Below are 25,662 nucleotides of genomic sequence, written 5' to 3'. Positions count from 1 at the left end.
TCACTACAGAGGACTGGAATATAGACAAGTGAAACAGTTAAGCCTTTCCACACCTGTGCAAACTTTGTACTCTAAGTCTGGTGGCAAGATGGCAAATGAAGTGGTCTCTGGAACATATGGTAGACTGAAGAGACCACAAAGAAGTGAGCTTAAGAATGTTCAATTACTTCTTCTTTCGGCTTTTCCCAGTTAGGGGTCGCCACAGTGGATCACCTGTCTGCTCATGATTCGCAGTGGAGTTTTACGGTGTCGAGCTGCCAGCCTGGCGCCCAACCTTCCACAGAAGGCAAATGTCCAATTACTAAAAAAAAAAATAAAATAAAAGAATGTCCAGTTACTTACTAGCCCCACATAGTCAGTGTTTGTAACAAGTTTTCCCTTTCTTTGGGGCACAGGAGAGAAGTCTAAGTACTTCCGGGCTACAATAACCACACTTTTCTTACCAGATCCGTAGGGAAGAGGGATACAAGGCTCCTCTTCTTCCTTATTCACATACGCCTTTAGAAATTTCATGAAGAAGGGAGGGGACGTTACAGACTAGATCATAGTTGACCATATGAATCTCAAAGTTTTTCCAAAGGTGATGGGTTCACCTGGGATTGTGGAATTCTTGTATGTGCAGAGACAAGGGCCTCTGTTCTTTCAGACTCTTCACAAAGGGGTACCCACATCTCCAAGATCCAGAAGGAAGCTTACTTAAAGTTTATGCTTTCTCTTGCAATATAACATAAATATGTCAGATACCAGCCTTTCTTCAACAGATTATGATGCAGGTCTTCACACATTGCTGCAACATGCATCAAGCAAACACATGCAAATACAGCATCAAGCAACTATGGTCAAGCTTTTTTAAAATCGTTGTGTTCAACATGTTATCAACCTTCTCAGAACAGAAATAATGATGAACACAATTTTAATCAACTTACCTCTTGCCAGGTACTGCATCTTCCTGAAGGTGTATCTCATGTATCCCTTTCTCACACCCAACTATGTCAATCTTCCCTACAGGGCTTTTCAGTGTTGCTTTTACCAGCTTGCATGAGTCTGCATCCATCCTGTAAGCAGACTGAACAAAACATGATTACACTTCTTGAGAATGCACCCATACATTTCGTTTTACAAACAGCAATCATTTTCCAAGATTAACACTTGTTTTACTGCATATAAAATGCATCAGACTACCTTTCCCAGTTAATCTGTGTTTAAGACTTATGCTAAAAGTGTGCAGTTATGCAGATGTATGCAATCGTACTGATGGCAATTTCTCTTTGATAAGGCTATTATAGAAGCAAATTTTCAAATATAAAAGCATCTCTTCACCCTCCACATTTTTTACACACACACACACACACACACACACACACACACACACACACACACACACACACACATAAAACATGAGAGATGCATATATGCCGTTCACAAATTATACATTTCAGCTTTGTAAATGCTACAGTCTGCCTTCTCAATGGAAGAAATAACTCTCATCAACTGACCTCCACGTCCAACGGTTTCCTCACAAAAATTATACATTAAAGTAATTTGATTGCGAAACTTTTTTCAACATAGGCTACAAAAATATCACCTCTACTTCATTCTGTTGTGCTCTTGGTTCTTTGCTGCATTCCCATTAACTTTGATCCTTCAATTTAGGTGACATTTAACCAGCCTCCTTGATTACTTTGAGTCATGGTTCATCCCTCCCCCCACTCCCACCCATTTTATCACTTTTGTTTAACTCAATTTTTAAAACCAAGGACTTGATTCTAAAAGACTTGCTCTCACTGTCAGTATAAGTATCTAAGTTACTTATACTGTGAACAGGCTTAGAGTAGGTCTTTTGGAATCTGGTCTCCGTTGTGACGCATTGTTTTCCACATATCTTACACTGAAGTCACTCACTTATGCTGACAGCAAGTCTTTTCGAATCAGGGCAGACTTTTACTGAGAGAAACTCTTTTGGAATCTCACATCAAGATTCCTACACGGCCACTCTTGACTGGACCACATCTGTCCCTAATTTCATTTCTCCACATACATTTTGTAGTCTTTTTAATCCAGATATCAGTCCTGGTCTTATGGTGTCACTGTACTGCTTCATTTCATTTTACACTAAGAAATCTATTATTCATTTTCTGCTTGTAAGTTCTTTCTTCACTCTAGATTCTGTTGGCTGGATAAGCCAAAGCATTTTGCAAATTAAACTTGATTAATGCTTTTACCTCTGAAGATATCGCACACGAAAGCTGCATTCATGCACATCACCCCATTAACTAAATATAGATACATTTAAGCCTTACTGGAAGCTGGTTGAAAAAATAAATCACACTGCAATTTTTTCTTAAAGTTTTATTAGAATATGGTAAAGAAAAGTACAGGAAAAACAGACCTACAATATGAATGTCTATGTTCAAATATATTAACAGTTGTATAACAAAATACATTTCCAATATTTATATAAATCACAAACTACGTAAAGTACAGTTGTGTACCTACCATAAATGTAGATGTTCGAGTGTATTCACTGTTGCAGTCATTACACTTGGGGTTATCCTGCTGGCAGGCTACCCGCAGTCGGCCTGAATTCCAAAGTCCTGGTCCGGCGTCAGTTGCTGTCGCCTCTTCCCTGACATCAGTGCGCCAGGGGTATAAAAGATGCAGCCGACGCCATTTTCTTCAGTTTTTCTTGCCCCAGATGTCAGGTGCCCCCAAAAGGGTAGGCTTAAAAAATTATGACCATAAAAAAGCATGCACATAACCTTCATGTACAAGCAAATACACCACATAGGTTGTATAGAATAGAGAGGTACAGATAAGTCCCAGCAAAGAAAAAAGGGGGATGGAGGGAGGGTAACCTGGACTGCAACAGTGAATACACTCGAACATCTACATTTATGGTAGGTACACAACTGTACTATGATCATCGTGTTTCACTGTTGCAGTCATTTCACTTGGGTTGAATCCCAAAGCTGAGGTTGGGGAGTGGCTATGAGGCCCTGCAGAACTGCAGTGGCAAAGCCTGCTCTGGATTTAGAGTAAAGAGGTAAATGGTAGTGCTTTGTAAAGGTGTGCACTGAAGTCCAGGTTGCAGCCTCCAAAATGTCCTTGGTTGGTACTCCTCTGAGGAAGGCTGCTGAAGTGGCTGCTGCTGTGGTAGAATGTGGCCTAATGCCCTTGGGCACTGATTTGCCATGTTGTGAATAGCAGAAACGAATGCAGTGGCCTGTCCATTTTGAAATAGTCTGCTTAGAGATAGCTTTTCCTTGTGAACCTGCAGCATATGCCACTAAGAGTTGCTCAGTCTTTCTGAAAGCCTTAGTTTTGGCCAAGTAAAAGCGTAGCTGTCTGTGTATGTCCAAAGAATGCAGAAGTCTCTCCACCTTATTCTGTGGGTTTGGATAAAAGGTAGGCAGATGTATGGTTTGGTTAAGAGCCACACTGGACACTACCTTAGGCATAAATGTCGGGTTGGTCCTTAGAGAAACCCTGTCCTGATGGAAAATAATAAAAGGTTCCACAGCCATTAGTTGCCTGCAACTCTGAGACTCTTCTTGCTGAAGTTATTGCTAGGAGAAGAGCTTTTTCCATGATAAGTATTTTATCTCCGCTGTATTGGCTGGCTCAAAAGGAGGCATTGTGAGTTTTTCCAAGACAAAATTGAGGTCCCATGCAGGTATTGGAGTTCTCCTTGGGGGTCTTATATTTTTGGCCCGTCTGAGAAACTGTCTTAGCTGTGGATGAGAAAAAATAGGTTGGTCCGTATTGTAATGAGCTGAAATGGCAGAGGCATGATCCCTGGGCTTTGTCTTGGTTCCTGAAACTGTTCCATATCCTTATTTGGAAAAAGGAAGCTTCTTTGTTTACCAGTGGGAGTGGGAAGCACTGAGCAGCCTATTTGTCCATTTTGGAGTGGTATCAGCCAGAAACTAGTAGTCCATTGGCCATTTTGGGTCAATTCCTATCTCTTTTCAACCCCCTGCTATAAAGCACGCTAAAGCGTGCCTTTTTAGCTTGATATTAACTCAGCACAGCTCCTCGTGGTGTCCTGCAGAGTGATTCAAGCAGCAGAGAGCAAAAGAGTGACTTTTTCCTGACATAAGTATAATTTTTGTGGCTTTTCTACTGTTTACTGTCTAGCGACTGCATTTTCGCCTGTTTGCTACTGCATTTGAACTGATTTATTGTGTCTAAACTGTTTTTTGCACTTTAAAATTTCCAATTGTTGCAAATTGTATCTGTAGGCTACACACTCAAGTGCGCTAGCCGATTTATAGCATTTAAAGTATTTATTGACTGTTTTTCTTCTCTGTTTCTGAAAAAAAAAAAAAAAAAAAAAATATCTCTTGTTTCCCGCCTTACTGAACTAGAATAGTCCAGTATCAGAGTTTGCTGATCCCTGGGCTTTGTCTTGGTTCCTGAAACTGTTCCATATCCTTATTTGGAAAAAGGAAGCTTCTTTGTTTACCAGTGGGAGTGGGAAGCACTGAGCAGCCTATTTGTCCATTTTGGAGTGGTATCAGCCAGAAACTAGTAGTCCATTGGCCATTTTGGGTCAATTCCTAGCTCTTTTCAACCCCCTGCTATAAAGCACGCTAAAGCGCGCCTTTTTAGCTTGATATTAACTCAGCACAGCTCCTCGTGGTGTTCTGCAGAGTGATTCAAGCAGCAAAGAGCAAAAGAGTGACTTTTTCCTGATATAAGTATAATTTTTGTGGCTTTTCTACTGTTTACTGTCTAGCGACTGCATTTTCGCCTGTTTGCTACTGCATTTAAACTGATTTATTGTGTCTAAACTGTTTTTTGCACTTTAAAGTTTCCAATTGTTGCAAATTGTATCTGTAGGCTACACATTCAGGTGCACTAGCCGATTTATAGCATTTATTGACTGTTTTTCTTCTCTGTTTCTGAAAAAAAAAAAAAAATATCTCTTGTTTCCCGCCTTACTGAACTAGAATAGTCCAGTATCAGAGTTTGCTGACCCCTGGGCTTTGTCTTGGTTCCTGAAACTGTTCCATATCCTTATTTGGAAAAAGGAAGCTTCTTTGTTTACCAGTGGGAGTGGGAAGCACTGAGCAGCCTATTTGTCCATTTTGGAGTGGTATCAGCCAGAAACTAGTAGTCCATTGGCCATTTTGGGTCAATTCCTAGCTCTTTTCAACCCCCTGCTACAAAGCACGCTAAAGCGCGCGTTAGCGCGGAGTTGCCACAGGAGCACACAAGAGCAGCAGCGGTTAATTGGGGTTAAACTATTCAGGCTACCTAAAGTCAACTCTTCATTTTTTCCCTTAGAACAGCTTCTCTTGAACTCTACTTCTAACCAAAACAGCCTATTCTCTATCTGAACGATCCAGCTATACTAGACTCCTAAGGAGACTATTCTCTAGCTGGGAAGCTTGCACTTGCTCCTAAAGTACTTTCTACTCTGATATAGCACTTTTTTATTATACATAGCACCCCACCAGCCTAAACCCCTCTTTCAATCACCCACATCCCTCGAAGTCTTTTCAGACTCAATTAACAGAAAGTTCCTTATCCTCTCCTTCTAGCATGTCGAGGCGTCAGTTGCTAGCGTCCTCTCTTGCCCAGCTGGTGAATCTGGGAATATTGAGGCAATGTTACAATTGCCTCATATACACAGACAACCCTCTCCTTCTCCCACAAAACACAAATACATGCGAGAGATGCAACTATATAGCCAAACTGGAGGCCGAGCTCTCTCAACATAAGACTGGAAAGACCAGACAGGAGGAGAAGGGAACCACACACACCACAAACCCAGTCTCACATAGTACTATCACAACTTCAAATCATACACATAAACATACAAAGACATACTCGGAGGCTCTGATCAAAAATCTACCAAAACAGCAGAGGCCACCAAAGCAGACACCCAAACAACTGCCACCTCATGACACAACACATGCAACACAAAGTCAGTGTGCCAAACAGTCACAGCCCTTAAGGCCAAACACAATGCCAGACACACTTGTCATAGGTGACTCCATAGTCAGACACACTGACATCCCACTCACCAGATTGAGTAAGGAGAAGGCCACAGTAAGCTGCCTGACGGGCGCTAGAATCCGCCACATAATGCAAGCACTCAGGTCACTCAACAGCAAGTACAAGTATGACTCAGTCATTGTCCATGCAGGTGTGAATGATCTGAGACATACCTCCCTGGACTACATGAAAAGAGACATAGAGGAGCTCTCTGATTATGTAGCCCAGGCAGGTATGACCCTGACCCTGAGCAGTATCCTACCTTCACCAAGAATGATGCCACAATACAGAGACAAGATGATCAGCTTTAATAATTGGCTTAATCTCTGGTGTCATTCAAAGGGGATCCAATGTCTGTCTGCCTGGGATGACATGCTGGACAAGCCACGATGCAAGTAAGGGACGGCTTGCACCTGTCACCCCTGGGCTTCCGGATATTGGCAAAGCCTCTTGCCACCCCCATAGTGCCTTTTTTAGGCAAGGCTCAAATTCTAAACCTACCGCCCTAGAACACAAAAAAGAAAATAAACTAAGGGTAATGCTGCTCAATGCCAGAAGTCTAAACCTCAAGATGCACGCACTCGAAGCCCTTCTCAGTATGGAGAACATCGATGTCTGTGCTGTGACTGAAACCTGGTTCAAGGCTCCTGAGAGCACCCCGGCACTATCAGGTTATACCTCATATCATGTGTTCCTGCCCCAAAATCCGGACCACACCAAGAAAGGAGGGGGGGTATCCATATTCATCAAGGATACCCACACCTCCAGGTTGGTGGCAACGTACGAAGCATCGGAGACCATCCAGGTGCAAGTAACCGTAGGAAAGACTGCTCTGCAATTTGTAGCATGTTACAGGCCACCCTCTCAAACTCAGGAACATCACACAGCCTTCCTGAAAACACTCGAGGGGATAAATGTATCTCCAAACACCATCATATTAGGTGATTTCAACTAACCGAATATAGACTGGGATCATTACTCAAGCCGCAACACTCTAGCCCAAAGGTACCTGGAGATCATAAACTCAAATGCCATGGAACAACTTGTCACCATCCCCACGAGAGGAGAAAACATACTAGATCTCATCATCACGAGCATGGGGACACAATGTTCAGCACCAGAGGTGTACCCCTCATTGGTGAGATCAGATCATAAACTAATCTCACTGGAAGTCCACATCCCGCCCCCACCCCAGATAAAAAAAAAACACAGTGAAGAACTTCTCAAAAGCCAACTTCACACTTCTTAAGACTGGTGTGGTTTCCTTCAAGGCCCCCGAGCCAGCGGAAACCATTACCCAAACAGCTGAATCACTTACAAATGCCTTCTATCAGCACCTCCAGGACTGCATGGATCAGGCAATCCCAAACAAAACAAAGACTCTCTTCACCAAAGGCAAGCGCCCAGTCTGGTGGAACCCAGCCATTAACAAACTCTACAATAAAAGGAGAAAGCTACTACAAGATAGAGCAAAATCCTTAAAAGGGAAGACACCCTTGATCACTATAAGTAAAAAACTACGATCACTCATAAAATCATCCAAGGCAAATTTTGAAAGAAAAATCGCTAAGGACTCAAAAGACAATCATAAGGCCTTTTTTAGCTATGTTAGAAACCTGGGAGGAAACTCCTAGATATGCTCAGAATTAGTTCAAAATGATGTAAAAATCACTGAAGCAACAGACATTGCCAACATACTGGCTGACAGGTTCAGTGCAAATCCCCCCCCCCAAAAGGAGAGATATCTATCCCAGCGGATTGTAGCCTCCCACACATCTCAAATGCTCAGGTGAAAACTGCTCTCTCCAAGGCAAAAACACAGCATCTATGGGACCAGATGGTGTCCCCGGTTGTGTGCTCCACGAACTCAATGAGGAATTAAACCCGCTGTTAGGGCAGCTGTTTAATCTTAGCCTCACCTCAGGATACGTACCCAAGGAGTGGTGTACGGCAACTGTGGTCCCACTTCACAAAGGTGGTGCCTCCACCGACCCTGGTAATTACCGCCCCATCAGCTTGACAAGCCTAGTCTGCAAAGCTATGGAGAGGATCATAATGGAACTCATAAATAAAGACATAGGGGACTTACAGACATTGGATCCAACCCAGTTTGGCTTTGTCAAGGGCAGATCATGCCTTTTAAACTTGGTTGATTTTTTTGAAACAGTCACCAAGGCCATTGATGAGGGCAAGGCAGTCCACACAGCCTACCTTGACCTTGCAAAAGCTTTCGACACAATACCCCACTCGGGTATCATAGAAAAACTCACCAACTTAAATGTAAACCCATACGTCACAAGATGGGTTGCAAACTGGCTAAGTGACAGAACCCACAGGGTCAGAGTGGCTGGCGCCATGTCAGACTCCAAGCCAGTCTCAAGTGGTGTCCCACAGGGCTCAGTCCTAGAACCCCTCTTGTTCGGCATCTACTTTTCAGAAGTACAGGCAAACACAGGAGGATTATGGCTGACTAAGTTTCCAGATGACTGCAAGCTGGGCACCATAGTTGAAAACACATCAGACACAGATATCCTCCAGAAGGGTCTCATAGAAACAGATAACTGGTGCCAGAGCCATGGCCTAAAGTTAAACGCCAAAAAATGCATAGTCATACCCTTCGGGAAAAACAAGGTTACCCCTAGCTACCATATAGGTGGCAATCCACTAAGCACAGAAGAGGTTATCAGGGATCTGGGGACCCAGGTTGACAGTAACCTTTCATTTGACACCCACGTTGCCAAGGTAGTCAGGAAAACCTTCTACATTGCCCACCTGATCATGAAGGGATTCACATCTAGATCAAGGGAGGTCATTGTTCCCCTGTACTCATCACTCATCAGACCAATGATTGAGTACAATGCCCCATTCGGAATGTATCTTACCCGACACCTGCAGCAACTGGAAAGGCCCCAAAAGTTCCTCACCAAGAGGATAAAGGGTCTCAAAAATATGTCTTATGCTGCCCGACTGAAGGAACTCCAGCTCTATTCGGTCGCATACAGTCTGCTCAGAGGTGACCTGTGCCTATCATACAAGGCCATGTCAAACCCGGAATTGATGGACATGCTCCACCTCAAAAAATCTAAATCCATAAGAAATACAAGAGGAAGAGACCTAAACCTTAACACAGTTATAAATAGGACGTGCTGGAGGGACAGATTCATCACCCAGAGACTCCCTATGCTGTGGAACAAAATCTCGGTACATGTGAGGCAGAGCACCTCGCTGGCCCTGTTCAAGAGAAATCTTGACAAATGGATGGGAGATCGCAGGTTTACCCCGGGGATCACCTCAGTGTCACTGCTAGAGGCACGGTAAACTAATGGGCACAGTACCTTTCAAACTTAAGGGGTGGTGAAAGCCACAAAACTTTGGGCTAGGCTTATAAATGCCCTAGGGCAGATAGCCTAGTATGAACCTGTGAACCTATGAATCTTAATTGATGAGAAGGATAGGCCTTTGTCCAGCATCTCAGTTAGGTATTGCAAAACCTGAGGAATATTTGGTACAAGCATGTCATTTCCCTGCGCCTGATTCCAAGCACAGAATCTCTTCCATTTTTCTGCATAAGATTTTCTGGTGCTAGGCCTCATGGCCTCCAAAATAACATCCATATCTGCTGTAGAGAGAGGTGTGTTCTGGATGGTTATACTATCCACCATGCAGTGAGGTTTAGGGTTCTGAGTTGGCTGTGTAGGATCTGATTGTTCTGTTGAGTCAGCAAATGAGGAATTAGAGGTAATGTCCAGGCTGGGCCTTGAGACAAGCTCTTTAGGATTGGGTACCAGTGCTGGCGTGGCCAGTCTGAGGCGATCAGTATCATTTTTGGCTTCTCTTGTCTGACCTTTAGGAGTACCTTGGGGAGGAGAGGCAGAGGAGGGAAGGCATATACTGTAAGGGCTTTCCAGGTAAATGAAAGGGCGTCCACTTTCCATGCTTGTTTGTGATAAGTCAGAGTGCAGAATCTCTGTAGTTGGCAGTTGTGAGGGGAGGCGAATAGATCTATGCCTGGGCATCCCCATTCCCCTGTTATCATGCTGAAGATTTGTGGATCTAATTTCCACTCGTGAGGATCCATGAGGTTTCTGCTTAGTTCGTCTGCCAAAGTATTTGTCTTTCCTGGCAGGAATTGTGCTTGCAGGTGTACTTGATAAGTCAATGCTGTGTTCCACAAAGTCATGGCTTGTCTGCAGAGGGGGTAGGAATGTGTGCCCCCTTGCTTGTTTATGTACCACATGACTGTAGTATTGTCCGTCTTTATCAGTAGTTGTCCTGGATGAAGTAGGTCCTTGAAGGCTGTCAGGGCATTTTGTACCGCTAGCATCTCTTTTTGATTGATATGAAGATGCATTTGGCTGGTGGGCCATGTGCGCTGAATACATTTTCCTGCCATGTGCACCCCCCCTCGCATAATCTGATGCATCTGTTGTTAGTGTATGCCTGGCAGTGGGTAAAGTGAATGGCTGTCCCTTGTTGTGGTGACAGGCCTGTGCCCACCATCGAAACTCCTGTTGCAGGCAGGGAATGAGAGTAATTACTGTTTCCAGTCTGTGGCAATGTTGAGTCCAAACACTTTTTAGATACCATTGTAGTTTCCTCATATGCAGTCCTGCATATGGAATTAGTAGAATGCAGGATGCCATGTAGCCCAGAGCCTGCAGAATTTTTCTTGCAGATAACTGGGTCTTTGTTGCCATATTTTTGAAGTAAGAAGTCAGATGCCTTTGTTTGTCTGGCGTGAGATAAGCCATCTGGGCAGTTGTATTTAAGCTTGCACCCAGGAATATTATCTCTTGAGAGGGTACTAGTTTCGATTTCTTTTTGTTTACTGTGTACTCTAGGCAAATTAGTAGTCTTTTTACAAATGCCAGATGCTGTAATAGAATATCTTTGGTCCCTGCTTGAATAAGGCAGTCGTCCAAGTAGGGATATATTTGAATTCCCCTTTGTCTGCAAAATGCAATTACTGGTGCCAGGCATTTTGTGAAGACCCTGGGCGTAGCAGATAAGCCAAAGGGCAGTGCAGAGAATTGGTAGTGCATTGAGCCAGCTATGAATCTGAGGTATCTTCTGCAAGATTGTCTGATTGGGACATGCAGGTATGCCTCTTTGAGGTCCAAAGTTACAAGCCAAGATTTTTTGTCCAGCATGGGTTGAAGCTGCTGTAAAGTCAACATTTTGAATTTTGGGACGCCCAGAAAAGTATTTAGAATAGACAGGTCCAGAATGGGTCTCCAGGCTTTGTCCTTTCTTGGTACTAAGAAAAGTCTTGAGTAAAATCCTTGTCCCTGCTCTTGTTGTGGCATTGGCTGAATAGCCCCCATGTCCATGAGAGATGAAACTTGTTTTTGTGCCTCTGCCCATTGATTGTGTGACAGGTCTGGCATACCTTTTGCCTTTGGAAGGGTGTGAAAGTGGAACCTGTAGCCCTGAGAGACTATATTTAAGACCCATTTGTCCTGGGTGATTTTGTGCCAGTTTTGTGAAAAAAGTGCTAGCTTTTCCCCTAAGGGTGCTGCCAAAAAATAAGTGCTTGGCATTGGCAGAGGGAAGTCATTGGGACTGTTTCCTATAAGGCTGTGATTTGTCTTCTCCGCTTTTGGAGGTAGGAGCACCCACTGTTTGGGCCTGTATGAGCCCTGGGGCTGTTGCCTGCCTCTAGGGTATCTGAATCTGCCTCTTTGTGGTCTGTTTGCCACTGGAAAGGACTAATTCTTAGAGGGCCAGTTCCTGCTAAATCTGGGTGGCTGTACCTGTAAGAAATCCTTTACTGTATGCATAGATTTAGCTTTATCCTCCATTTTCTTCAACACCTCCTCTGCCTTAACACCAAACAAAGTATCATGCTGTAATGGAGCATCCAATAATTTTGTTTTAACATGATCAGGCAGATTCTGTTCCTTTAACCAAGCATGCCTTCTAATAACAGAACCTGTAACAGCAGCCCTGCACGAGGCCTCCAGTGAATCATAGCCACATTGCAAAGTATGTTTTCCCACTTGTTCAGCTGCATGCAATAAATCCTACAAATCTTTGTTCTCAGAACATTCAGAAGTTGTCAACATTTTTTGTTTTAACAAAGACATTAAGTATTGCTGATATTTGAGCATAGGAAATTGACAATTTAAAGCCCTTACAGCCAAGGTGGCAGAAGTGTAAACTTGTTTCCCCCATCTGTCCAGAGCCCTAGAATCTCTATCCGAGGGGATAGGGTTTTTAGCAGAAGCAGCCTTGACCCCTTTGGGACCCTGTGAGATAGTTTCTGGGTCCGGAGCAGGGCTTTTATAAAGAAATTTATGGGAGCCTGGAACCCTGTAGTATCTGTCTGGCTTAACAGGAGCAGGAGGTAAAGAGTCTGGAGACAGGCCGGACTCTGAAAATACATCATCTACTATGTCTAGAACAGGGGGAATTGCAAGAGGTCTGTGCTGAGGAAGTAAAAGAAAGTCTCTAAGCCTTTTCTTAGAATCGAAATAAACTTGGCTCTCCCATTGGAAATGCTCCCTTATGGTATGCAGGGTTTTCCCAAATGAGTAATCCTCAGGAGGAGAAGCTGAAGGAATAGAATCTTCAGCATCAGAATCCTCATAGGGAGGAATAGAATATCCCTGTTCTGAAGAGGAATCAGAGGAAATGGAAACCTGATCAGAGGAATCATATTCAGTGTCTTGCCTAGGCCTCTTATCAGGAGGGTGATGGGAACCCCTGATCAAAGTAATTAGGTCTTCGGCCATTTTGAGCATCTGTTTCTTAGGCATAGAAGTCTGTCCTGGAGAATGCTGTACTTGTTTCCTTGTCTTTAAAACTGTTTAAAACTTTGTCTTGGATGCTGAAGTAGGCTTTATATAAAGTTGTGTAGGTCTGAAGACACCCTCAGAAGCCGATGCCTGCTCAGCGACTCCGGACCGATCTGAGGGATTAATTTCCAAAGGGCCAATACCTTGAGTATCCAGAGGCCTAGTTGTCTCCACGTGGGAGTCGGAGGCGGCCTGTGACTCTGAGGTAGAGGGAGTCAGGGACTGCGAAAGCGCCTCACTGAGCACCGGCGAACCGACGACTGGAGTAGAAGAGGCTTCGTCATCGGGTTTTGGACCTCGGGTGCTTGTCCTTGTCTTTATCCTTGCGTTTTTTATGAACTCCGGTCGCCGGCTGTTCCGACAGCATTATATAGTTAAACCTTCTGCCAAAATAATGAAAAGCAAAATCGTACCGATGCTTAATCGTGCGTTGGTTAAATCTAGCACAAAACCGACAACTAGCAACGTCGTGGTCAGGGCCTAGGCAAGGAATACAGTAAGAATAAAAATCCTCATGAGGTATTTGCTTCCCACAAGAAATACATTGTTAACTTTTTCTGACATCGGTCTGGAGCAAGAAAAAAGTTTCCCCAACGGGGTACTTAGCTTTATTGAAGACTTCGGATCTGAATTTCAATTTCGAAATTCTCAGGAGTCGGCCGACTGGCACTTGCAAACTGCTTTTGCTTCGGGCACCGCGCGGCAAGAAAGACTGAAGAAAATGGCGTCCGCTGCATCTTTTATACCCCCTGGCACACTGACGTCAGGGAAGAGGCGACAGCAACCGACGCCGGACCAGGACTTTGGAATTCAGGCCGACTGCAGGTAGCCTGCCAGCAGGATAACCTCAAGTGTAATGACTGCAACAGTGAGACATGATGAACATCAGTATAACAGTTAAACCTTCTTGTTGATAAATAAAATTCTGGTATTTGGTTGTCATGTTTTGCCAAGCCATATATCAGTTCTAATATTTTTGCAACACATTTTGTCTTAGTCATTTCTTTACCATAAACAGTTGTCATGATATTAATAAAACTCAGATTCTTTTCAGGTTTTTCCATTGGCAGGCTGTGGTATAAGAGTTATTTTTTGTATCTACACAAGTAGAAATAATGGTATTAAACATGATTAGGACTTAAAGAACTGAAAGTTACCATAAGTGAAAACTATATGTTCTTTATCCATTTTCTGTTGTTCTATTGACTTACACATCTCCAGCATAAAACACTTTTTTTTTTAAGTCTACTAATTTTATAAGAGGAAAAAAAAGTCCTACAAAAAATTTCCATGTAATGATTCTCCAGAATAATGAGTATTCCATAAAGACATGAGATTGTACTATAATTTCCTTCTCAATTTGATTTGGGTCAAAAAAAAGAACTAATCCATTAACAGTTAATTTATTGTCAAAATGAAGTTTAAAACTACTTCTTATGTGTTCCATACCACACCCAAGATTGCTATTAAATGGAATTTTAGAGGCTATATATGTCTGCCTTTTTCCTAGGGATATAGCCACTTTAAAGACTAGAATGTATTGGCATGTTTCATTAAAAAACATGTCATATCTGAATGTACATATGTGCCTCCTCATACTTTGGTGTTTGCTAAACTTAGATTTGACGGATTTCCTACAGTTGTTTATCCCAATCTATGCACCTGTATTTACACCAAACTGAAAACCTTGTCATATAAATAATTTAGTGAATGCCAAAAATCATCCTGGTTTGCTTCTACTTTATCACTATAAGGGCAAAAAGTGTATGTTAATTAGAAAATCTTTCTTTAAAGTAATTTCATTTAACAAATAAGCTGAACTGCATCAAGAAAATGCTTCTTATTTTTGCTAATTAAAGAGTTGGGTATAATCAAACATAGGACAGTCAAAAATTTTAAAAGGTTCAATTATAGATATTAAGTTGCATGAGATAAAGTCCATGTCTACTCTAACTTTGGTGTAAAAAATATAAGAATTGCGGGTAAAGAAAATCAAAGGGTCTTCATCTCTGCATTATTTATATCTATGTATTTTAAGTTCAGAGATCAACAACAAAGTTTTTGCAGATGTTGCACACATGTTTTCTTAATTGGTAAAGCATTCTCATTTAGATGAAACTAAAACCTCCTGTTACAATTAACTTTCCTTTCATGTTATTATCCAATACTATTTTAATGGTGGTTTTGCAACATTATTCCCATTTCTAAGAATCCATTAAATATAACCAAGATTCCATTCCAAAATTTTAATGTTTTGACAAATAAGCATATTTGCATTTTAGCATAACAGATAAGGATCTTCTGCTAAGACAAACCTTACCATTGTGTTGTTGTAACTATTGCTTGCCCTCTGGTTCACATATTGATTGCCTCACTACCTTTTTTCTCTCTCTCTTCATGAACAGCCTTTAGGTCCTGTATCTTCCTGTACTATTTCACCTGAATTCACCCAGCTGGACACCTAAGGAAAATATTAATTTTTATTAAAAAGGAATTAACCTACCAGCTCCTTTGGAAACCTACTTTGCTAAAGATAGTGAATGTATGTCTTACTATAGCTTCTAATAAACTATAATATTAATAAGTTGTTATAGATACTGCTAAGTAGGCAAGCCTCACTGTCAGGCTTACCAGCAGCCAGCCAACCCCCCCCCCATTTTATATTATACATGCATTGTGCCTCTAACCCTTTCCCTCTATATCTGCAATTTGTTCCATCTCCCTCTCCTTCCTGGATTGCCATCCCTTTAGGAGACCTATGATTTCGAATTAAAGTAACTGACCACTAGCTGGCCGTTCTATATAAGTAACTGTATTTTAGTTTCTTCTCACTTGCTTATCCCTGTCTCCCAAATTCACTTTCTAGTCTCTTCCTCTGAAATATTGTCTGACCCTCTCTCCCTCGTCCTTAACTATATCTAGTCACACTCCACTCCTCATACACTTTACCTCTTTTCTCTGTCAGCCTCTCTGTACTCCCCTACTTTCTCTTACCTTCAGATTAATCCACTGAACTCCATACTTCACTGATTGTCTTCCTTGACAATCTACTCTTAGGTCTTCCCGCTCCGTTCCCCTATCCTGCCCCCAATTTCCACCCACCCCCAGTGCTCCTACACTTATTCCTCCTTAGCCACACCCACTACAACTTTAGCACCAATCACACAACTCATAACATTAACGCCCCAACCTCCTTTAACTTAATATAACTCATAATCACCTCCCTTCTTCTCCCTCCTTATTATAATACTCTACCTACAAAGAACTATCCCAACGAGCTCACAAACTTCAACAACCAATTTTCTCTCCCTCTTCTCAAACTTCTATAATGCCTACTTCAACTACCCCGCACCAATTACTACCACTTCTCTTACTATCCCTGTTATCTCTTCTAACCTCTGTCTATATCATAACCTCATTTGAGCAACCACTATTCTCCACTTTTCTCCTACCCTCTAAATATACTTCCACACCACTAATAACAAACTACCCCAATCATCTTAACCTTCTATCCAAACCCAACTACCTACTTCCCAAGTTTCATAGACTAGCTCACATTAAGTACACCAACCGAAATGCAAATAAACTATTAGACTATTATTGTAAACTTCTCAACCCTAAACACATAACACTCCTCCACTCCCTTATAGATGGTGACATTCACCCCAATCCTGGCCCTAACCAGTACCTTAAATCTCCAGACATTAACCCTCATAAAACTAATACACCAACACCTACTAAACCAGCTAACTCACTCTATACAGCACACCTCAATACACGTAAAATCTGTAATAAAATTACACAACTTCATGCCCTCTTAGATGTCCACCTATTTGACATCCTTTGCCTATCTGAAATGTGGCTAAAACCTACCATCAAGGACAATGAAGTTACCCCACCCAGGTATAATATCATTAGACTAGACCATACAGCCAAAAAGGGAGGAGGGGTAGCAATCCTTTATAAAGCAGAGCTACAAGTTAGCACTGTAAATCTAAACCCACCTTCAGATAACAACGCTGAAATACTCTTCACTAAATTACAAATCAACACACATAAGGCTATAAACATTATCTGTATATACCTTCCACCAGGTAACAATATCAGTACTCTCGAGAATATCCTTAACTGGCTTTCAATAAATTCCCCACAAGAAACCATAGTTCTAGGAGACTTTAATATAGACTGGAACAACTGCAATACTATATACCCAACCACACATATTAACCTTTATGGCTTCTCACAAACTATTATTTCCCCCACCAGAACTAATAAACCAAACAACAAAGAAAGTACCTTGGACTGGATACTTACTAATAACCCCAAACAAGTATACATAGCAGGAACCCTCCCAGAAGACCTAAGTGACCACTTGCTAACTTATATGATCAGAAATAAAACCAACCTAGCTTTCCCATCTTCATTTAGAACAGTACGCACTAAAAAGCAATTTAACCCAGAACTTTTCCAAAATGAACTTAAACAATGTAATTGGTCACCATTAAAAGATCTCCCAGTCAATGAAGCAGTAAAATATTTCAATTCTACATTCCTAGATATACCTGACCACCATGTCCCATCACGCTCAGTAAGAAATAAGACTAAACCAGCCCCTTGGCTTACTAATAATACTAGACAAAAAATCCGTCTCAGAAACAAATCCTGGGCAAAATGGCGTACTACTAAAAACCCTTTAGATCAGCAAATCTTTAAACAACATAGAAATATTTCTAAAAAAGCCATCCTATTAGATAAGAAGAACTTTTACCTACAGCACTCCTACCACAAGGAACCACAAAAATTGTGGGCTAGTATTAACAAACTCCTACACCCGGGTCAAACATCCACTCCCAACCCAACTGGCTCCAACCCAGACAATCCCTCTCAAACCGCAAATGATTTTAATTCTTTCTTCACAAATGCCATCCAAAATCTTGCTAGCCATCTATCTCCTGACACCTCAAATTTGCCCACCTCTAACACTATCCCACCCCCACTATTTCATATACAACCTGTACCTACTTCCTTCATCTGCTCTCTTCTCCAAAAACTAAAACCTACTACCCCCTCAGCAGACAACCCCCCAGCAGAGTTCCTACAAAAAGGAGCCAAAGCCATTGCCTACCCCATTTCCATTCTGATCAACAGATCCATATGTGAAGGAATCATCCCATCCATCTGGAAAATTTCTCATATCATCCCACTACATAAAGGGGGCCACTCCAATGAATATTCTAACTTTCGTCCTATAGCTCTGCTATCCCCCCTTGCAAAAATTATGGAAAAATGTATCCATAAGCAACTACTGCACCACCTTCTCCATAACAACCTACTTGCCAACTGCCAACATGGATTCCGACCTTACCATAGTACCACCACTGCCCTTCTATCCTTCACAGACAGTACAAATAAAAACCATAATAATAATACTATTTCCTCTGCAGTATTCATTGATTTATCTAAAGCCTTTGATATGGTTAATCACCAACTCCTACTACACATACTGAAATCCCTCTCACTCAGCACACTAGCTATAAATTGGTTCAGATCCTACCTTGAAAACCGGCAACAGGCTGTACTATGGCAAAATAATCTCTCAAATAACCTTCCTATTTCTCTTGGTGTTCCACAGGGCTCCATTTTAGAACCACTCCTATTTTCTACTTATATTAATGACCTTCACTCTGCACTCCCTCACACTACTTGCATTCAATATGCAGATGACTCCACTATTATCTGCACAGCCACCTCTCAAACTGAACTTAAATCTCGTACCCAAGAAGCTTTCAACACCGTAGAACTATGGTTCTCTAACCGCTGCCTCCTCCTTAACCCTAAAAAAACTAAACTGTTACTCTTTACACCAACCCGTAACTCCACCCCTATTCATTTCACACTCACATCTAATGATGGTACTGTTATCTCTCCTGACACAACCACTAAGCTATTAGGAATAACAATAAACAACAACCTTAACTTTGATAGTCATATTAACAACACAATAAAATCAGTGAACAAAAAACTGGGCTCCCTTTACAGAATCAAGCCTTTCCTTACACCAGTAGCTAGGACCACCATAGCCAGGACCCACTTAATCTCAACTCTACTCTATGCCTCACCTGTATATACCAATCTTTCAAAAAATAACATCAACAAACTGGCTACATCCTATAATAATATAGCCAGATTTGCTACAGGTTCTCCCTTCCGAACTCATCACTGTCTTAACCTAAAACAACTAGACTGGCTAGAATTTGCTAACCTTCTTCAATATCTCCAGCTTGCAATTGTCCATAAGACCCTGCATCAACCTGCTAATACTCCAGTACTCTCCACTATCATCGAACCCTACAAAAACCTCAAGAACCTACACTCCACAAACAAACTACTAATAAACATTTCAAGATCCAACAACTCATCAGGTGACTCCCTCTACTCTAACTCTGTAGGAAATCTATGGAATTTACTACCCACCGAACTAACAACTCTAACTTCTCTCCCATTCTTTAAAAAGACATTTCTAAAGACACACTGGCTATGCAGCTGCATTCACCCTGACTAACTCTTTTTACTCACCCCGACTAACTTTTTTATTTTTATTTTTTAAAGGCTTTAGTTACTCTGATACTCTTTACATTTTCCTAGATCAGTAAAATACCATTATATTACCAACAAACTTTATTATATGTAACATATTAGACCACTGAATATATCGCATTAAAAAAAAAAAATTTTGATCTGTATTTGAATTTTTTATGTATCTCTTGGAGCTTTTCTCCCTGGGCCTCTACTGAAAATGGACATGTATCCAGCTAGACTAGCCCAGTCAACAAATGTAAAATAAAAATAAATAAATAGCGCTGCAAAATCTCTTATCACTTTCTTATTTTAATAACCACAGAAAACGTTATGGCCAAAGCTACACAGATAATACACTTTTTTCATAAGAAAGGTTTTTTTGTAGGAAAATCTCACTGAGCATGTAAATGTTTACCTCATTTTTAATCATCATTCAACACATTAATGCTTAGAGGGAAAAACAACAGATAATTATTTTGTCTTACACTACATTTAGACAATGATTCAATACTTTCAAAAGAAAGAATGGAAGCTTGTTACGTGGTTGACAACCAACCTCCCGAATGTCACTCGATCAAAGAAACTGTGCTAAAAAAATTCTGCGCACGTCTACAGTATTTATTTATTGCAGAAGAGCAAGAACCCCTGCATGCCCCTATATGGGGACAAACCCCCCACCCCACCCCACCCACACTCCAGACTTAGATAATAACTACTCTGAAGTCACACAACAGTGTAGAAAAGGAAAATCTCCACTGTAGTTGAAACTTGTTTTGGCACTTTCCTTCAATTTACTGTCAGTCAAAGAAACAAACTGTTTCCAGAAGGAATTAGACAAATGTTTAACTTGTGACACAGGCATTAAATAATATACAGAATAAAAAATAAACTAAAAATACACAGAATAGATGAAATGCTAAAATGTTCATAAGAAATAACACAATTAAAATGCTGAAAACAATATATACCAATACTGTTGCTCACTTGAAATCTATACAGTTCCCAATTTCATTTAGGAAAAAGTAATTCACTAAACTACCCAGCCATTCCTAAAACTTAGCTCTAAAACTAGGAACACATTCTCTAAAATGCTAATATGCCTAGTTATTCCACATAAAACATATACATATGTTTTGTCTTAAAACACACACACAGAATGATCTATATCAATATATACATAGACATTCTTCATTATCATTAAACCCCCTTTGCCCATTTTTACATGGTGTCAGGATGTCACAACAACAATCGTCTTTGTGACCAAATCACCTAGAGTCAATGTCTAGGTCAATAAGTTAAATAAAGCAATTGAGAACATACATATGTATGATCCAAAAAAACATTAATTTGTCTTAAATACTTTCCAATTACGAGTTGTATTATTCAAGGAATTAAACCAAAAGTTAGTAACATTAGACAGCCATCTGTTAACTGAGCAAAGAAAGGGGCCATTGTACAGTGGTGATGAAGCAGATCACAGCAGTGTGTCTGCCTGTAACTCCAATCTCTACCAGAGGTATTTATAAAGTCAAGTGCCTGTATTAAATTAATTTTAATACTGTGGTCTGTTCTACTATCATAATACACACACATACAATTATTCCTTGTGACCATGAGTAAATTAAGCATGTAAGTCCATACAAATTTAATGCTAAAAGAAATAATTAGAAAATTTAGGATACTTTATTTTTTTATTTTATTTTACATTTGTTGACCGGGATAGTCCGACTGGATACATGTCCATTTTCAGCGGAGGCCCGGGGAGAAAAGCTCCAACATAGATACATTAGAAAAATGTTACATATAGTAAAATATTTATGAGAAAAAATTTACAGACTTGTTCAATCATGCTAGATATAGCTATAGCAAATACAGAAATTCTTTTACAGACTTTTCTTTTTACAGACTTGTTCAAACATGCTATCTTAAAATACAACAAATACAGATTATAAGTTTAGTTTATATCCATAGATCCTGTTGTGATTACAGGACCCATACCTCAGGTAAACATTTACAAGTGATGTTCATCATAATAAAGGCATCTATTTGTAGTCAGATTCAGTCAACAAGTATAGAGTTAGATCATTTCCATAATTAAAAGGTTTAGTTTCTCTACTAGAGTAAGCCAGAGGATGTTAGCACCCTAGTTTAAAGGAAGGAGCTAATCAGGGCTGGGAGCATGGACATAGCCAATGTGATATGAAATGAAGTTTAAGACTCTTTTTGAATTGGGCTAAGGAGGTCGCAAGAGTAAGGTACGGAGAGAGGGAGTTCCATATTTTACCTATGGCATTAGTGAATAGAGAATTACCAGCTGAATTATAGGATTTGATTGTTTGGACAAGCAGTCTATTTGATGAGCGGAGTGAGCCTAAATTGCTGTATGGGATGATTATATTTTTCAGTGCAGGGGTATTGTCTGGTTGTTTGAGAATTTTAAATGCTTCTATAAGTTGGTTTAGCTGGAGAAGGCTTGGCAGTTCAATCTAGCAAAGTTTTATTAAGTTAAGGCAGTGGTGTGTCCTATAGGGCATGCCAGTTGCAAATCTGGCGATATGATTATAGCAGCTTTGTTAAGGTCAGGTCAGATTTGCTAAGGTTAGTAAGCATGGGAGAGGCATAAAGAAGGGTAGAGAGAAGATGAGAGCGGGCAATGGCTGCTCTAGCCATTGGAGTTAGGAAGGATTTTATCCTGTACAGTGATCCACGTTTCTTGTTTATGGATTTAATGGTTTGGTTAACATGCATGTCAAATCTAAGATGGTTATCAATAGTTACTCCTAGCAGTTTTGTATAGGGGTCTGGGGAGATGATAGTGCCGTTGTTAGATTTTATGGTAGACGATGGTATTGAGGTATTACGAGTGGGAGAGAAAAGTAGTAGTTTGGTTTTGTTTGGGTTTACGATCAGGCGACGATCAGAGAGCCAGTTTTCAACTATGGTGAATATATTCTGGGTTGTTGATAGTAGGTTTACTGGAGAGCTGTCAGAACATACCAGTGTAGAGTCATCTGCATACTGAATGCAAAGATTACTTCTATCAGATGAATTGAATAACAGTTAAGTTATTGGCCCAAGAATTATACATGCTAGGAAAAAAGAGGGTATAGAAATCTTAAACATTTTTATAGTTGCGAATTCAGAAGTAAAATTAAATCAATAAGCATTTAGAAAAGCTAACAGCAATAGTATGTTTTTGTGTACATATATACATGCATAAATATATACGTGTGTGTGTGTGTATATATATATATATATATATATATATATATATATATATATATGGTTTACTATCACAATGCCGACGTGCACTTGCATGGCTATGAAGTATTCGAACAACAGATGTTCGAATACTTCATATTTCGGCAGGTGATGTGAGCGAACGTTACCATTGCGAATGGACTGTGCATTCGCAATTCTAACGTTTGCTCATGTGAGGGGATCGCGGTACAGTGCGGTTAGGGAAATACATCACTTTCCTCACTGTAGTGCGATCTCGGAGATGGAATATTAAGGTAGGGGGGTGTAAGGGGCGCAGCCCCCCACAGGGGGGTGCATGGGGGCTTGCCCCCCTGCATAACTGTGAGTTTAGGCTAGGTAGGTAGGTAGTTACGGGACTGGTGGGAGTGCTGTGTATTGCCGTAAATGTCGCGAGCGACATTTTCGACAATACACAGCTGTTTTCGACTTTAGGTTAATTCGGAAATGTTCATTTCCGATGTATAAATTCGAAAATGCAGACACATTTTTTTCTGATTTTCGAATTTATGATAGTAAACCTATATATATATATATATATATATATATATATAGAGAGAGAGAGAGAGAGAGAAAGAAAGAGGTATAGAAACACACAAGCACGCGCAAACACACACACACACACACACTATTTCAGTTTCCAAATCTTCACTAAATCTTTAAGATGAAAAAAATAACTGTTCATGAAATAGATTTCAAGTAAATATTGTATTTAACTCAAAGCAAGAAATATTGTGAATATTGTTTTCATTAAAAACACAAATTATAATTGTTCTTATTACTAATACAAATTTCAAACTAAAAATGTATTAAACTGTATACTGGAACCAATGGGAGGCATGTCAGTACAACAATCTAAGACATTTAAATACTGCAGAGTGTATGGAACTTTTATGGGATTATACATTTTAAACAGACAAATACTCAAAAAACTCAAGTACAGTGAAAAGGGTGAAAGATTAAAAAAATGCAGACATATGGTCTTAACTAAAACCTTAAAACATGAAAAAAATACATTTTGCAATCTAAACATTAGATGCATTCAGTCTGCTATTACTACCAACACATGCATACATATTCTGAAATAATTGAAATAAACTGAATAAGTTCAATAATCTACATAAAACAATTATCAAGAAGAGATCTTAAATCAGTTGCTACAGCACTGTTAAAATTCATACTGCATGGTACTATTCTTAGTGAGCAAATATATAAGGTTAAATGTATGGTTTTGTGCATCTAACAGGTATATTGTTAGCATTTATTCACTGACTTACACTGTGTAGGTGAAAGATATTTGTGTTAAACTGCAATCATATCTATAATAATCAAAGGTGCATTATTGGATATTCAGCCTTTAAATAATGAAGGTTTTCTTCCTGCAGTGGATGTTTTATTCATTATTAAAAAGCCTTAAAATGTATCACAAATTGGCAAGTTTTAATTTTTTGATGCATAATCTTGCATTCCTACAATACTTAGAACAATAGATGGACAGTAAATATCAAATACCTTCTATCTACATTCTGTAAAAGTAATCTAACAGAGATACAAAATAAGCAATGTGGCAGCAAACTGTGAATGTTACAGCAACTAATGTATTCATAACTGTCAGAGCACAATACTTACACTTACAGCCTCAAAACTGGTGTTATTAAGGACTCATGTTTAAGGAGATAAGTGAGTTACTAGCCATCTACTGAAGGTGTCCCCAGGAAACAAAGACAACAGCAATAAAGTTTTCACGATGTCTAACAGGTTATGAACAAGCTGAGCTAATATTTCATCCTGTATCCAAGTAAATGAAATGATTACTAGTGTCAAACAGCTAGTATAAACCTATTTAAAGTGTAAATAACTTGATGTAAATGTACTTGCTCTGTGACTATAAAATTCCTGTACACTCTCACTCTGTTCTTGTTTTCCTGGTATTTTAACTTGGTCAGCGTTTCGAGCACCTCATGGAACCTGTTACTCCTTTGGAACCGGAGTCGAGGGATACTATGTCCTTGTGGGAAGGACTCACACATCTTAACAGCAACCCTTTATTGTCTCTGGACCTTTCAGGAGAAGTGGGACATGTCAACTTAGAAACAAATGGTGAGAACCTTACAGAATTTTACCCGCTACTAAAAACTATAGAAGATAATTTGTATCAATTGCAAAGATATGCGTGGCAGAGATTGCATTTACAAGCTTGTATTCATTTTAAAATAGTCCCCAGGGGCATGAGGGTGTTCTGTATGCCCACTTATGGGGACTCGCATCCTGAACTATTAAAGCGGTGGCAGGATCTTAATATAGAACTGGGTTTCAAATATGCCCAATTAATGCTTGATTATTTCCTGCCAATAGAGACTGAATTAAGAAACACTACGGAACAACTATATCAACAATTATTAGAAAGATTTAGTTCCGATTATTGTCTTGATAAAATTAAACGTATCTTTTCTCAAATCAATGTTTTCAGTGACAAATTGAGAACTACCAAACAGAAAAAACTGTTGCGTGACCACCAAGATTTTCAAAAAGGCCAGGTGTTTGTTTGGCTGAGAACCAACTCCAATAATCATCAGAACTCTGTAGTCACATCTGAAACAGTTTCTGCTACATCTATGCAAAGAAATAAAGACATAAATACTGTTGTACCAGCCTTACCGGAGATACCTGTTTCTATAGTCAACAAAGGTACTTATGCAACGGTAACAGCTGAAAACAACCAGGCTGATACCGCTCATACTGACACGCCCCCATCGAATCAAGAGGCGTTTTTTCATCAGGCACATGCGAACACAACAGGAGCTATTCCCAAAAACAGCTCCAGTGTGTTACCTTCGCTCATGAATTTTTTACCTTATCAGAAAAAGACCCCTATGTATTCCAACAGGGGAAGATCGCACAGTCGGGACTCACGGAAGAGAAAATATTCACCGGAGACATTTACTTACAACAGAAGGAAGAAAATGTGACTTCAGATTTATTGTTTAACCTTTCTGATTTTGTTTTGGATGATAACACAGCACGG

General features: G+C 40.2%; 1 protein-coding gene across 6 annotated transcripts in view; it reads right to left on the bottom strand.

Moving 5' to 3' along the window:
- The window catches only part of MGMT (O-6-methylguanine-DNA methyltransferase), a 2,722,240-nt gene that overhangs the window by 1,864,018 nt on the left and 832,560 nt on the right, over positions 1–25,662 (bottom strand). For all 6 annotated transcript variants that reach the window (XM_044056316.1, XM_044056312.1, XM_044056314.1 and 3 more), the window contains one exon: positions 927–1,066. In XM_044056316.1, the coding sequence (XP_043912251.1) occupies positions 927–1,054 (128 nt within the window). In that variant the 5' untranslated portion in view covers positions 1,055–1,066. The remainder of the gene's footprint in view (positions 1–926; positions 1,067–25,662) is intronic.

Source organism: Protopterus annectens, chromosome 14.part0 (genome assembly GCF_019279795.1).
Source record: "Protopterus annectens isolate FY-2018-M chromosome 14.part0, PAN1.0, whole genome shotgun sequence".
Taxonomy (NCBI): domain Eukaryota; kingdom Metazoa; phylum Chordata; order Ceratodontiformes; family Protopteridae; genus Protopterus; species Protopterus annectens.
This window is presented reverse-complemented; position numbering and strand designations above follow the sequence as displayed.